A 13,593-nucleotide genomic window follows, 5' to 3' on the forward strand; every position below is an offset into this window, starting at 1 on the left:
TAAAGCAGGGGTAGGGAACATCGGCTGCTGGCTGGATAAAGCCAGGGAAATCATGTGGTCTGGCCTTGCCAAGGCAACAGCAAGAGGGACTCAAAATTCAATAAATCTAGAGCAGGCTAATTTGTAAGTTGATCGCATTGTATGGCCAGAAAATGATGTTATAAATATCCAAATGGCCCTTGGCAGAGAAAAGGCTCCCCATCCCCTGGAGAATGGGTATCTGTCTCATCTGACTCAGAGCACTGAGGGGGAGGGTGACATAATTTGAGTAGCAGGCTGGAAGCCACTTAAAGCAGTGGCAGGCCTCCTGGTGCATGAAAGCTGCAGGGTGATTACCAAAAGTGCCTAGGGGCCGGAGATTATGGGCATAAGATATACAATGGAAGCTTGGAAATGAATCAAGTATAAAACCATTAGGAAAGTAAGAAAAAAATTAAAGTATCCATTTATATAGGGGAATTTGGTGAGGGAGAGGGAATCACACACACAGGCCCTAAGGAAGACACCTTCCCAGAAAAGGCCATAGGCGACGTGAGCCTTCATGCTGAATGCATTTCCCTGGACTGAACCAATCTGCAGAGATTGAAAAAAGTGACTGTTTTCTCAAATGCCCAGGTCCCAACAAAATGTTACAAGGTATGCAAATAAACAGGAACAAAAGAACAAAAAATAACCCCCCCCCTCCCAAACAAAAACCTAAAAGAAGCACAGGCTTTGAGCTTACTTGAGTTTAAAACACTTTTCGGGGCTTGTGCTGTGGCATAACGGGTAAAGCCGCTGCCTGTAGTGCCGACATCCCATATGGGCACCGGTTTGAGTCCTGGCTGCTCCACTTCCAATCCAGCTCTCTGCTATGGCCTGGGAAAGCAGAGGAAGACGGCCTGTGACAGGGTGGCTTTAAGTTTAAGGTTTTCCCACAGGGCATAGCCTGCCCGGGTAGTTGTAGGTTATCTTGCTTGGTTGCTTCGGAGCAGGGATTGTTCCTTCGAGAGAAACAAATTATAGATATCAGTCTGCTCATCTGGCTATAGCCAGCATATTTCTGGCTCGTGTAATTCTGCTTGCTTGATAATGGTCAAGGCCATCAAAATGTAGTTTCTGCCTTTAAACCCCCCCTCCACTGCAACTCGGGGCTGTCTTCTCCAGAATTGCTCTGTGAGAGGGCAGTCACCAGCTGGCTAATAAAGACTCCTGATTTGACCTCGAAAGTCTTGCTATGTTTGTATTCTGTGCACCCCAAAACAGGCCCAAGAGCTTGGGCCCCTGCCACTGCGTGGAAGACCAGGATGGAGTTCTGAGATCCTGGGATCAGCCTGGCTCAGCCCCAGCCATTGTGGCCATTTGGGGAGTGACCTGGTGGATGGAAAATCAAGATCTCTCTCTCTCTCTTTCTCTCTCTGTCACCCTCTCTCTGTCACTAGCTTGCTCTTTCCAATGAATGAGTGAAATAAATAAATAAAATGTTTTGTAAATTATAGTTCTTTTAAAACATTTGAGTCTGTGGAACAAAAATAATAACAATTAAGATAAGTAAACAGAGCCTAAGGGACTAATGGAACACCATGAAGTGAAATATATATATATATATATATATATATATATATATATATATATAAAATGGGCATCCCAGAAGGGCAATAAGAGAGAAAGAGGGAACTAGTAGAAGAAATAATGACCATAGTTGTCCAAAATTTGAGGAAAGACATCTAAATATAAAAAGAAGCTGAATGAATTTTCAGTAGCATAATTCCAAAGATAATCACACTGAGATACACTATAATCAAACTAACAAAATTAAAGGCAGAGAGAAAATTTAAAGTAACAAAACAAAGTCATATTAACATGTACAAGGGATCCTTAATAGCATTATCAGTAGATATTTCAGCTAAAACCTCAAAGGTCAGAGGCAGTGGGGTGAAATATTTACAGTGTAGAAAATTTTTTTAAAAACTTTCAGCTAAAAAAAAAAAATTCCTTCCAAAACAAGGGAAAGCAGAAAGTATGGCACAGCAGGTTAAGCTGCTGCCTGGGACATCCACTTCCCATATTGGAGTGCTGATTTGATTCCTGGCTGCTCCATATCCACTTCAGGTTCCTACTAATGCTCGTGGGAAAGCAGTAGAGGATGGTTGAAGAGCTTGGGTCCCTTCCACCCACGTGAGGCACCTGGATGGCTTAACTGGCTCCTGGTTTTGGCTTGGCCCAGCCTTCTCCATTGCACCATTTGGGGAGTGAACCAACAGATGGAAGAATCTCTCTCTCTCTCTCTCTCTCTCTCTCTGTCTCTCTCTCTCCTTTTTAAGTTGAAGAAAATAAATAAGTAAACATTTTGAAATGAGGGAAAAATTAAGACATTCACAAATAAACAAGAACTGAGGGAGTTCATTATCACAAGAAATCCTAAAAGGAGTCCTTTGAGTAGAATTGAAAGGATGATAGTCAACAGCTGTAAGCCATACAAAAGTATAAAACTCTACAGTAAAAGCAAATATATGGAAAAATATGGAAACCTGCATTACCACAATTTGGCTCATAACTCTGTTTTCAAGTTTTATTATTTTATAAGATAAAAAGACAAAAGGATAAAAGTAAATGTAAATATATTCTAATGGATACACAATATAAAAAATGTAATTGTGACATAAAATACAAAAAGAGAGGTTGAAGCTGAAAGAAACAGAGTTGTGCACAACACTAAAATTAATTTATTAGTTTAAAATAGGTTGTTATAACTGTTGGAAGTTATACTTACCACCCCATGGTAACCACTGAGAAATATCAATGGCATATATTCAAAAAGAAATGAGAAGTAAATCAAAACATGGCACTACAAAAAAATCAACTGAGAGGCTGGCGCTGTGACCTAGTGATCTAACCCTCTGCCTGAGGCTCCGGCATCCCATATGGGCGCTGATTCATGTCCTGGCTGCTCCTCTTCCAATCCAGCTCTCTGCTATGGCCTGGGAAAGCAGTAGAAGACGGCCTAAGTCCTTGGGCCCCTGCACCCATGTGGGAGATCTTAAAGAAGCTCCTGGCTCCTGGTTTCGGCCTGGCCCAGCTCTGGCCATTTTGGCCATTTGTGGAGTGAACCAACTTCTCTGTCTGTAACTCTACCTCTCAAATAAATAAAATAAAACTGGACCTAACTATATGCTGTATACAACAAACTACACTTTAATCTAAGGACACGCTTTGAAAGGGAAAGGATGGAGTTCATGCAGGAGCTGAGGGAAGGAAGCAACGCTGTCGGATCCGGCCGCCCTGCAGGAGTCTGAGGAATAACTCTCACCAGGTGGCTGCCATTCTGTCGTCATGAGTAAAGAAGACCCCAACAAGCCAAGGCAAAATGTCCTCCTATGCCTTCTTCGTTCAGACGGGCCGGAACAGCACAAGAAGAAACACCCAGACTCTTCGGTCAATTTCGCAGAATTCTCCAAGAAATGCTGGAAGAGATGGAAGACCATGTATGCAAAGGAGAAGTCCAAGTTTGAAAAAATGGAAAAAAGTGATAAAGCTTGTTATGACAGGGAAATGAAAAATTAATTTCCTCCCAAAGGGGATAAGAAAGGAAAGGAAAAGGATCCCAATGCTCCTAAAAGACCACCATCTGCCTTCTTTCTGTGTTGCTCTGAACATCGCCCAAAGATCAAAAGTGAACACCCCGGCCTGTCCATTGGGGACACTGCAAAAAAAAATCGGTGAGATGTGGTCTGAACAGTCAGCCAAAGATAAACAACCATGAGAACAGAAAGCAGCTAAGCTAAAGGACAAATATGAAAAGGACATTGCTGCACACCATGCCAAGGGCAAAAGTGAAGCGGGAAAGAGGGCCCTGGTAGGCCTACAGGCTCAAAGAAGAAGAATGAACCTGAAGATGAGGAGGAAGAAGAGGAAGAGGAAGAAGATGGAGATGATGAGGAAGAGGATGAAGATGAAGAATAAATGGCTATCCTGTAATGATACGTGTGGAGTGTGCGTGTGTGCTCAGGCAGTTGTTTTGCTAAGAATGTGAATTCAAGTGCAGCTCAATATTAGCTTCAGTATAAAAAGCTGTACAGATTTTTGTATAGCTGATAAGATTCTTTGCAGATAAAACACTTTTTTTAAAAATACAGGTTGTAGCTTTTTGAGGGGCTACTACATACAGTAAGATTTTAAAGCTGCTGATGTTGAATGTTCCTAAATATTTAATGGTTTCATTAATTTCTTGACTTGTGTATGGTAGCACAGCAAAGTTGTAGGATTAGTATCATTAGTAAATTTGTTTTTTTTTACGATGTTGCATTCTGTTTTTTTTAATTTTTGTAATAAAATTATGTACATTAAAAAAAAAGAAAGAGAAAAGATGGAAAAAGATATTGCAGTGTTCATGGATTGGAAAGCATAATATTGTGAAGATGAAATGTTACCCAAAGACAACCTCTATTAAAACCACAATGGCACTCTAGGCAACTAAAATTCTAAGGAGTCTAAAAGGACCCCAAATATTCAAAATAATCTGAAAAATGAATAACAAAGTTGGCAGATTTACACTTCTTGGTACCAAACTTACTTCAAAGCTATGGTAATCAACAAAATATGCCTCTGGCATAAAGACTGACATACAAAGTCAAGACAATAGAATAGAGAGCCCAGAAATAAATTCTCATGTGAAGTGTTAAGTATTTTCAACAAGGTTTCCAAGACTATTTAGTAGGAGAAAAGACAGTATTTTCAGCAAACGGGACTGGGAAAACTGATAAATAGAACAACAAAGATAGACATTTACCTTACACCATATACAAAATTAATCAGAATGTATCAAAAACTTGAACACAGAGTTAAAAGTATAAAACTTGTAGGAGAAAATACAGGAAAAAAATCTTCATGACATTGGATTTGGAAATGATTCCTTGGATAAGACACTAAAGTCACAAGCAACAAAAGAAAAAAATCAAACTGGACTACATCGGAATTTCATACTGAAGTGTGTTGGGGCAGGCATTTGGCACATCTTAATCAAAGATGCCACTGGGATGCCATATCCGGTATCTGAGTGCTTGGGTTGGAGTCTTAGCTCTACTTCTGATTTCTGCTTCCTGTTAATGAAAACCCTGCGCGGCAGAAGGTGACAGTTCAAGCATGTGAATCCCTGACAACCATGTGAGAGACCCAGAATGAATCCCAGGCTCCTTGCTTCTGTCTGGCTCTTCCCTGGCTATTGAAGAAATTTGAGGAGTGAACTAGCAGATGGAAAATCTCTGTCTGCCTTTCAGACATTAAATAAATAAATAAATCTTTTGTGTACCAAGGGACACAATCAACAGTCAGAGAATGTAAATGTAAATCATATATCTTATGAGGAATTAATATCCAAAATATATTAAAAACTACTACAACTCCAACAAAAAAACTTAAAATGGCAAAGGACTTGAATAGAAATTTCTCAAAAAGAGATATATAAATGTCCAATAAATATTTGAAAAGATGTTCAACATCATGAATCACTAAAAGGCATGCATGTCCAAATCCCTGGAGCATATGGTTGCTACCTTGTACTCAAAAAAGAGACCTTGAAAATGTGATTAAGTACAGGATTTTGAGATGAGAAGATTAATCTGGATTATCTCAGTGGGTCCTTAATACAATCACATGAATTCTTATAAGAGAAAAACAGGGAAATTTGACATTGAAGTGACAGAAAGCGATATGATGATGGAAGCAGAGATATATTTGAAGATACCAAGCTGCTGGAGGAATGGGACAAAACCAAGGAACCCAATGAATTCAGCTTTAGAAGTCACAAAAAGTAAGAAAATGGATTATCTCCTAAAGCCTCCAGGGGAAGCAGAGTCCTTTTGACTCAGTTATAGCCCTATGAAATTATTTCAACTTTTAAATCCCCAGTATTGTAAGAGAATAAATTTCTGCTGGTTTAATCCACTAAATTAGTGACAATTGTTACAGTAGCCATAAAGAATTAATATAAATAGTACACGTGTACATTTGTCTGTAACTATTCCTTCTGCTTGATTTAAAAGAGAACTCCATAAACCAATAACCATAACATAATGTTTGTGGACTAAAAACACAATTTTTTTAATATTACAAAGGAGAGAATGGAGGTATAAAAGTGCAAATATTTTGTATCTCATTGATATCAAATTAGAATAGATAGGAACTAGATTGTCTTAAGTTATTAATTTTAGTCCCCAGGGCAACCACTACGAAAGAAATTCAAAGAAATATTGTAAAAGAAACAAGAGAATTCAGATTTTTTAACATATACACAGAGACAGAAGGAGATAGAGAGAGATCTTCCATCCATGCTGCTTCACTCCTCAAATAGCCACAATAGCTGGGGCTGGACCAAGTGGAAGTCAGGAGCCTGGAACTCTATCCGGGTCTCCCACATGGGTGTCAGCGACTCAAGTACTTAGGCTATCTTCCACTGCATCCCAGGGTGCATTAGCAGGGAGCTGGATCAGAAGTGGAGCAGCCAGGACTCAAACAGGTGCTCATATGGGATGCTGGTGTCACAGGCAGCAGCTTAACCCACTGCACTACAATGCCAGCTCCAAGCATATCTTTCTAAAAAATTAGAATAGTGGATAAGTAGAGGAACAAAAAGACAGATGGCATACAGAAAGCTAATAGCAAAATGGGAAATGTAAACCCTACCTTATCCATGATTTCAATACATATCAATTGAATAAAGACTCCCTTTCAAAAGGCAGATATAAGCAGAATGAATAAAAAAGGCTGATCCAATCCAACATTACAAGAATGCTTTATAACAAGGCAATTCATCAGGATATATAGTTATAAACATACACGAATATAACAATTTAGTCCAAATAACATAAAGAAAAATTGATAGACTATATATCAAGCCATAATAAAATTCCATATATTATGGAACTTCAAAAAGTTCATAGAGAAATGGAATCAAAAGATAAATTTATTTTGGTGCAAACATTTTAAAATTTTTGGATACTTTTTTCATAATTTTCCATGAGCTTTGGAAGACCCCCTCATATGCATGCATTTCAAAATATGTTGCACTGAAAACAAAATTATTTAATTCCATTTTCCATGAACTTTTTGAAGTACTGTAGTACACTTGAAATGATTGAAATTATACAAATACTATCTCTGATAATATTGGAATTATGTAATTATTATAGATCATTATGAATTATTGATAATCAACTACATAAGAAATTCTGGGCATCCTAGAAATACACGGAAGTTTTAAAAATATATGATTAAACAATACATTTCCATGTAGCCAGAAGAAATAATAAAATAAATTTAAAAATACTTTGTAAAACACAATATATCAGAACTTAGAGGCTGGCGCCGCGGTTCAATAGGCTAATCCTCCGCCTGCGGCGCCGGTACACCAGGTTCTAGTCCCGGTCGGGGCGCCGGATTCTGTCCCAGTTGCTCCTCTTCCTGACCAGCTCTCTGCTATGGCCAGGGAGTGCAGTGGAGGATGGCCCAAGTCCTTGGGCCCTGCACCCACATGGGAGACCAGGAAGAAGCACCTGGCTCCTGGCTTCGGATCAGCACGGTGTGCCAGCCGCAGCAGCCATTGGAGGGTGAACCAACGGTAAAGGAAGACCTTTGTCTCTCTCCCTCTCACTGTCCACTCTGCCTGTCAGAAAAACAACAACAACAACAACAACAACAAAAAAAAAAAAAAAAAAAAAAACAACTTGGGGCCAGCATTGTGACACAGCAGGTTAAACTGCAGCGCTGCAGGCTGGGGTTTTACCCGCTACGCCACAGATAAGAGTGTCGATTTGAGTCCTGGCTGCTCTGCTTCTGATCCAACTCCCTGCCTAGTACACCTGGTAAGGCAGCCCTGGAAGATGACTCTAAGTACTTGGGCCCCTGTACCCACGTGAGAGATGCAGATGGAGTTCTAGGCTCTTAGGTTCAGCTTGGCCCTGGCTGTTGCTGTAATTTGGGGAGTGATTCAGCAAAAGAATGATCTCTCTCTCTCTCTCGTCATTTTGTCTTTCAAATAAATAAATAAGAAAGTAAGCAAATAAATCTTTTTTAAAAAAAAACTTATGAATTGGGGCCAGGGCTGTGGTGTAGCGGGTAAAGCCGCAGCCTGCAGTGCCAGCATCCCATATAGTTAACGATTCGAGTCCCAGCTGCTCCACTTCTGCTCCAGCTCTCTGTTATGGCCTGGGAAAGCAGTAGAAGGACCCTGCACATGTGTAGGAGACCCAGAAAAAGCTCCTGGCACCTGGCTTTGGATCAGCGCAGCTTCAAACTTGTGGTGAATTGGTTCACTCCCCAATTGGCCACAACGGCCAGAGATGCATTTATCCGAAGTCAGGAGCCAGGAGTTTCTTCCGGGTCTCCCACGCCAGTGCAGGTGCTGTCCTAGGCTGTAGCAGAGAGCTGGATAGGAAGAAGAGCAGCTGGGACTCGAACTGGCACCCATATGGGATGCTGGCGCTGCAGGCTGGGGCTTTGCCTGCTATGCCACAGGGCTGGCCCCAGAGGCTAAGTTTTGAGTGTGGAGAGAGACCAACGAAAACAAGAAGGAAGTTGTTGCAATCAGTTTTGGGTACAGGGACATTGAAGCAGCGGAACCCAAGAGACAATCAGCACAGGAGGACTGCTACAGACGAGGGAATAGCGAGTACACGTACATTTGGGAGTCATCAGTGTTTAGAGAAATGAATGACATCACGCAAGGACAGAGAACCTGTAGACTAAGAGAGAAGAAGTACAGGGAACAGCACCACTCACGGTGACAGCTCAGCTTCCTGGCCAAGCTCTAGAGTCAGGGAGAGCTGGTCTTGCAAGTTGGAATTGGGATTTGGGAGCTGAGCCTCTTGGCAAAGTCAGTTACCCTCTGGGATGAGCAGTCACACCTAGTAGTAATGGGCTTTCTTCAGGAATGCTGTGGGAGGGTGCTGTGAGACGCACTAGCACTACGTAAGGCACCTGGGGTCAGGAAAACTCTTCATTCTCTTATTCTAGGTAATGCCACACCCCGTTTGCTCTTTGTCATATTCCTCCTAATTCACTAAGAGCACCTTCCTGGTCCCTTGAGGCTGGGGGGGGGGGGGTAAGTTGGGGCGGGGCGGTGGGCCGAACTCCTGTGACGCGGCACTCATGTGACCAGTAGGGTGCAGACGTGGGCAACAGCCCCCGCGCCCACCCTATGCTCCAGTCCAGGTGCTCGTCCTGTCCCGGCGCCCGCGCAGAACCGGCTCCCTGAGCGGTCCGGGCGGCGGGCGAGCGGCAAAAGGCCCAGGGAGGCGCAGGCCTGGCCCGCGTGCCCGCAGGTCAGTGTGGGGGCGGCCGCCGGCGCGGACCCGGGACGGGGATGGAGGTGATGGCAGCGGGAGCCCTGGCTGCGGAGGCGCAGGGGCAGTGGGAGGAGGGCGCCAGGGAGCGCGCGGCGCCCTGGCCGAGACCCGGGCGGGGGACCTGGCTGCGCGGGCAGCCGCCCTCTCGACCCCCTCTGCTCCCCCATCCCTTTGAGAGCGGGCTGGGGAGGGGGCGCCCTGCAGTGCGACAGTGGGACGCGGGCACCCTGGCCACAAGCCCCCCCGCAGCCTCTGCGCCTCTGACGACGCACGGACCTCGGCGAAGAGGGCGCAAAGGGGCAGGCTGCTTCCCGCGGAGGGGGCGCGGGCGCCGCACGCAGCCGGGCAGGCCTCCCGGCGTGCTGCCCGAGGCCCGAAGAGACATGGCGGCCGGGGTGCGGGGGAAGCAGGGGAGGGGGGCGTGGGGTGAGCAGGCCCGGATCGTGCCCAGGACCGAGGCTCTGCGAGTCCGCGGAGCGCGCAGTCCCCGCCCCTGTGCCCTGGCTGTCCGCAGGTCTGCGCGTCGGTGGTGGCCAGCGCCCCGGGAGGCCTGAGAGGAGGAGCCAGCTGCGCGGAATCCCTGCAGGTCAGCGGCAGGGGAGGCTCGGGCGGGGACCCCGAAGGGTCGCCGGCGCGCAGGGCACGGCCTGGGCCGAATGCGGGCCCGCCGCCCGTGTGCCCTCCGCCTCACCGCGCGGGCGCCCTGCCCCGCCGGGCCGGTGTGGAGCAGGTGGTAGTGCCTGCCACTGGGTGGTTGGCTCAGGCGTGCGGAGCGAGGGGTGTGCAGGCGGCGCACCGGGAGGCCCGGCCAGGCGAGGGGCCCCCTCCCAGGGCGCGAGATGAAGTCGGATGCGCACCTGCCTCTGTGCCCACGTCCTGAGTCTCCCCCATCTCCTCTTTGTCTCCTCCCCTCCGCCCCTACCCCCAGCACAGGACAAGGAAGAGGCATCGCAACATGGAAACAGCCCGCAATAGGAAGGAGGGACAGGTGGAAAGCGAGGGACAGCCGGGAGACGAAGTGGAGCCCGAAGACGAAGAGAAGTCCGACGAGGAAGGAAAGTGGCATGCGGAGGAGCCTGGCGGGGGCCAGGGCCAGCTGGCGGAGGAGGGCGGGCCGGGCGCGGAGGGGCCAGCGGCCGAGGCGGCCAAGCCCCCCGCCGAGGGCCCGCCCGCAGCCCCCGCGCCGCCGGAGAGCGAGCCGCGCGCCGCCGAGAAGCGCCCGGCCGAAGACTACGTGCCCCGGAAAGCCAAAAGGAAAACGGACCGGGGCACGGACGACTCCCCCAGGGACTCGCACGAGGACTTCCAGGACCGGCACCTGGGCAGCGAGGAGACGCTGCGGGAGTGCGCCGACGCGGCCAGGGCTCAGGAGGAGCTGAGGAAGAAGCAGAAGACGGGCGGTTTCCACTGGATGCAGAGGGAGGCTCAGGATCCGTTCGCCCCGAGGGGCCAGCGGGGCGTCAGGGGGGTCCGGGGCGGCGGGAGGGGCCAGAGGGGCTTCCACGACATCCCGTACCTGTGACCCTGGGCCTTGCGCTCTGCGCCCCGAATGTTGCCGGCCCCGTTTTTCCTGCGCGAAGTCGCCAGGCCCTGGGCTTCAATCTTAAGCTGATCACTTTGCTTTAGGTGTCGCGCGCCCGACCAGCAGCCTTTCGACCCACCCACAGCGCTCTGTCTTTCGGTAGAGGATTAATGCCCCTGCGCATGTACCTTGTAAAATAACAATAAAAACGTTTGCAGAACCGCGCACGTGGTGCCAGCCCATTGCTCCGGTGTACTTCATGTCAGTGTGTTTGCATACAACATCTGTGCACGGGAAAACTTGGAAAATGTGCACGCGCACAAGCAGGCTGTCCGTCTTCCTGAATGGTGGCTGAGACCGGGTCTTACCTGCTCAGAAATGAGCCAGCTCACCTGCTGGTTAGGCCCCTCCATGCCAGCCATTGTTCCGCTGGGGGGCCGTTCCTGGGTCCCCCCTGGCGAACCAGGTCAGTGAGCACCGCTGCCCGCTTCTCCTGGGGCCTCGCCCATCCTCCGGCTCCTCCGTGTGTGATTCCCTTGCTTTCCTTTGCTTACTCAGCTCCACTTTTTCCTAAGGATGTGGGTTATGTTTGTCACAATAATTAAGAAAACTAAAGCCAGAAAAACAACGTACGATAAGCAATTAAACTGTTCAAGGTGCTTGTGAGAACAATGAAGACACTTAAAATCCCCGTGGTCAGAACATCCAACGATAAGTAAAATTCCCATTACCTCTGGGACTCGCAGCTAGAGCAGCAGCCAGGCTTGTGACAGATCTCTTGTTAAGGGTAAGTCTTGCCATCCATGAAACACAGATAGTACTTTCTCGCAGGACGGCCCGGTCAATTAGACAAGGTACTGAGGGCGTGGGCTATGTTGTAACCTGGCCCTCACCAGACAGCTGCAAGTAGAATGGCTCCTACACTACCATGCATTAGCAGGATCCTTGGGGGAGGGCTGGGGCTGTGCCCCAGAACCAGACCAGACAGCTGAGAGGTAGGTGCTACTCTATTCTGGGTACTTCCAAGTCTATAGGAAACTGTGCCCTTGTCCCTGGGCTCTTCACACTTCGCTGAAAGAGGCCTCAAGTTGCCAAAGCCCTGTTGATTTTTCTGGAGTCACTGGTGAGCCAATGTCCACCCACCCTTGACCCCTTTAGAAGTGGAGAAAACCCTCTCCTCACTTTAATCACCAGTTACCCATGGATAACTAACTCTCTGCTACTACTTAAGCCCCAATTAACACCTGGCGGGCAAGATCACGGGAATGCTGTTGGAGATGGACAACTCGGAGCTGCTGCACATGCTGGAGTATCCCGAGTTTCTCCGCTCCAAGGTGGAGGAAGCTGCGGCAATCTTACAAGGTCATCACGCCAAGAAGTAAGCTGCCCAGAAGGTGGGCGCTGTTGCTGCCACTACCTCTTAGACATGGAAAAACCGATTCAAAAGCCAAATAACCGCTCGTGGAGTTCAGCTCAGGGTTTGAAGACTTCGTAGCTTGTCCTATGGACCTCAACACTAAGAACCACATTTTGCAAATTTAATAGGTCATTTTATATCAAAAGGTCAATTAATAAAGCACCTAGAATTTTTCAATAAAAAAAAATACACACACCCACATGTGTGTATTTTGTTAATTTGTATGCTTTCACATTCATAAATGTTCTCCTCAGTAAATTCAGGTATTGCAGGCGAGGTCATGAAAGAATGCCCACTATGATGGAGGCTGTGCTAATATCCAGGTTAATATCCTGTTTGAAGAGTCGCTCTCCTACCTTGAGTTCACTCCCAGGAAGTTATCATCAGACACCACCTTAGACGCTCAGCAGAACCTTTAGAACATTTGAATTTTAAAGCCTCACAGTGAATCCATTGTATTTTGTGGGTAGGTACCACCTGAGAGCTAATTAAAAATGCAGAATTCCAGCTGCTGCATCAAACCCACTACTTTTTTTAACCAAGATCCCGAGCTAATTCCAATGCGCATTGAAGTTTAAGAAGTACATAGATGGACTGATGGTGTGGCTCAGCGGGTTATGCTGCAGCCTGCAGCATCAGCATCCCATATGGGCCCCAGTTCGAGTCCTGGCTGCTCCACTTCCAATCCAGCTCTCTGCTATGGCCTTGGGAAAGCAGTAGAAAATGGCCCAAGTCTCTGGACTCCTGCACCCAATGGGAGACAACAAAGAAGATCCTGACTCTTGGCTTCGGCCTGGCACCGCCCTCATCATTACTGCCATTTGGGAGTGAACTAGCGGATGGAAGATCTTTCTGTCCACCCTTCTCTCTCTAACTCTACCTTTCAAATAAATAAGTCTTAAAAGATACTAATAATTTAAAAAGAAGCACATAGATAATCTTTTCAGGCTGCTTACTCTCACCTTCACATGAAATATGTGCCCAAAATTGTGTATGTGTGTGTGTGTATATATATATAACACACATCACTGATGATTAGAATTAGACTGATATTTTTCAAGCTGTGCTTGTCCCTCCCCCATGCAAAATAGAACTTGAAATCTTAATTCAATGCGTCAAGGTCTGTAATTTTTTTAATGAAATAAGACAGAATAGAGTCAAATAGAGACAAGTAAAAAGTAACAAATTGCCTCGCAAGTAGCTAGGATGAATATTTTGTAAAATCTGTATTTCAGTTAGGTATGTGTGCACTGAGTTGTGATGGAAAAATGCATTTCTTTTTTTAAAAAAGATTTATTTTATTTATTTGACAGAGTTACAAAGAGAGGTACACA

General features: G+C 46.4%; 1 protein-coding gene and 1 pseudogene across 2 annotated transcripts; both read left to right on the forward strand.

Moving 5' to 3' along the window:
• Window positions 1-3,312: 3,312 nt before the first annotated feature.
• Window positions 3,313-3,942, forward strand: LOC127484899 (high mobility group protein B2 pseudogene; annotated as a pseudogene).
• A 5,176-nt stretch (window positions 3,943-9,118) lies between these two features.
• On the forward strand, window positions 9,119-11,079 carry TCEAL6 (transcription elongation factor A like 6). 2 transcript variants are annotated; one of them, XM_017349654.4, is made up of 3 exons: window positions 9,119-9,296; window positions 9,835-9,906; window positions 10,249-11,079. In XM_017349654.4, exon 3 carries the CDS (start codon window positions 10,276-10,278, stop codon window positions 10,840-10,842), a length of 567 nt encoding a protein of 188 aa, XP_017205143.2. In that variant the 5' UTR covers window positions 9,119-9,296; window positions 9,835-9,906; window positions 10,249-10,275; the 3' UTR covers window positions 10,843-11,079. The 2 variants fall into 2 exon arrangements, with proteins under 2 accessions (XP_017205143.2, XP_017205144.2); XM_017349655.4 differs by having other exon boundaries at window positions 10,254-11,079.
• Window positions 11,080-13,593: the final 2,514 nt, after the last annotated feature.

Source organism: Oryctolagus cuniculus, chromosome X (genome assembly GCF_051225735.1).
Source record: "Oryctolagus cuniculus isolate XC-2025 breed Fujian yellow rabbit chromosome X, ASM5122573v1, whole genome shotgun sequence".
Taxonomy (NCBI): Eukaryota; Metazoa; Chordata; class Mammalia; order Lagomorpha; family Leporidae; genus Oryctolagus; species Oryctolagus cuniculus.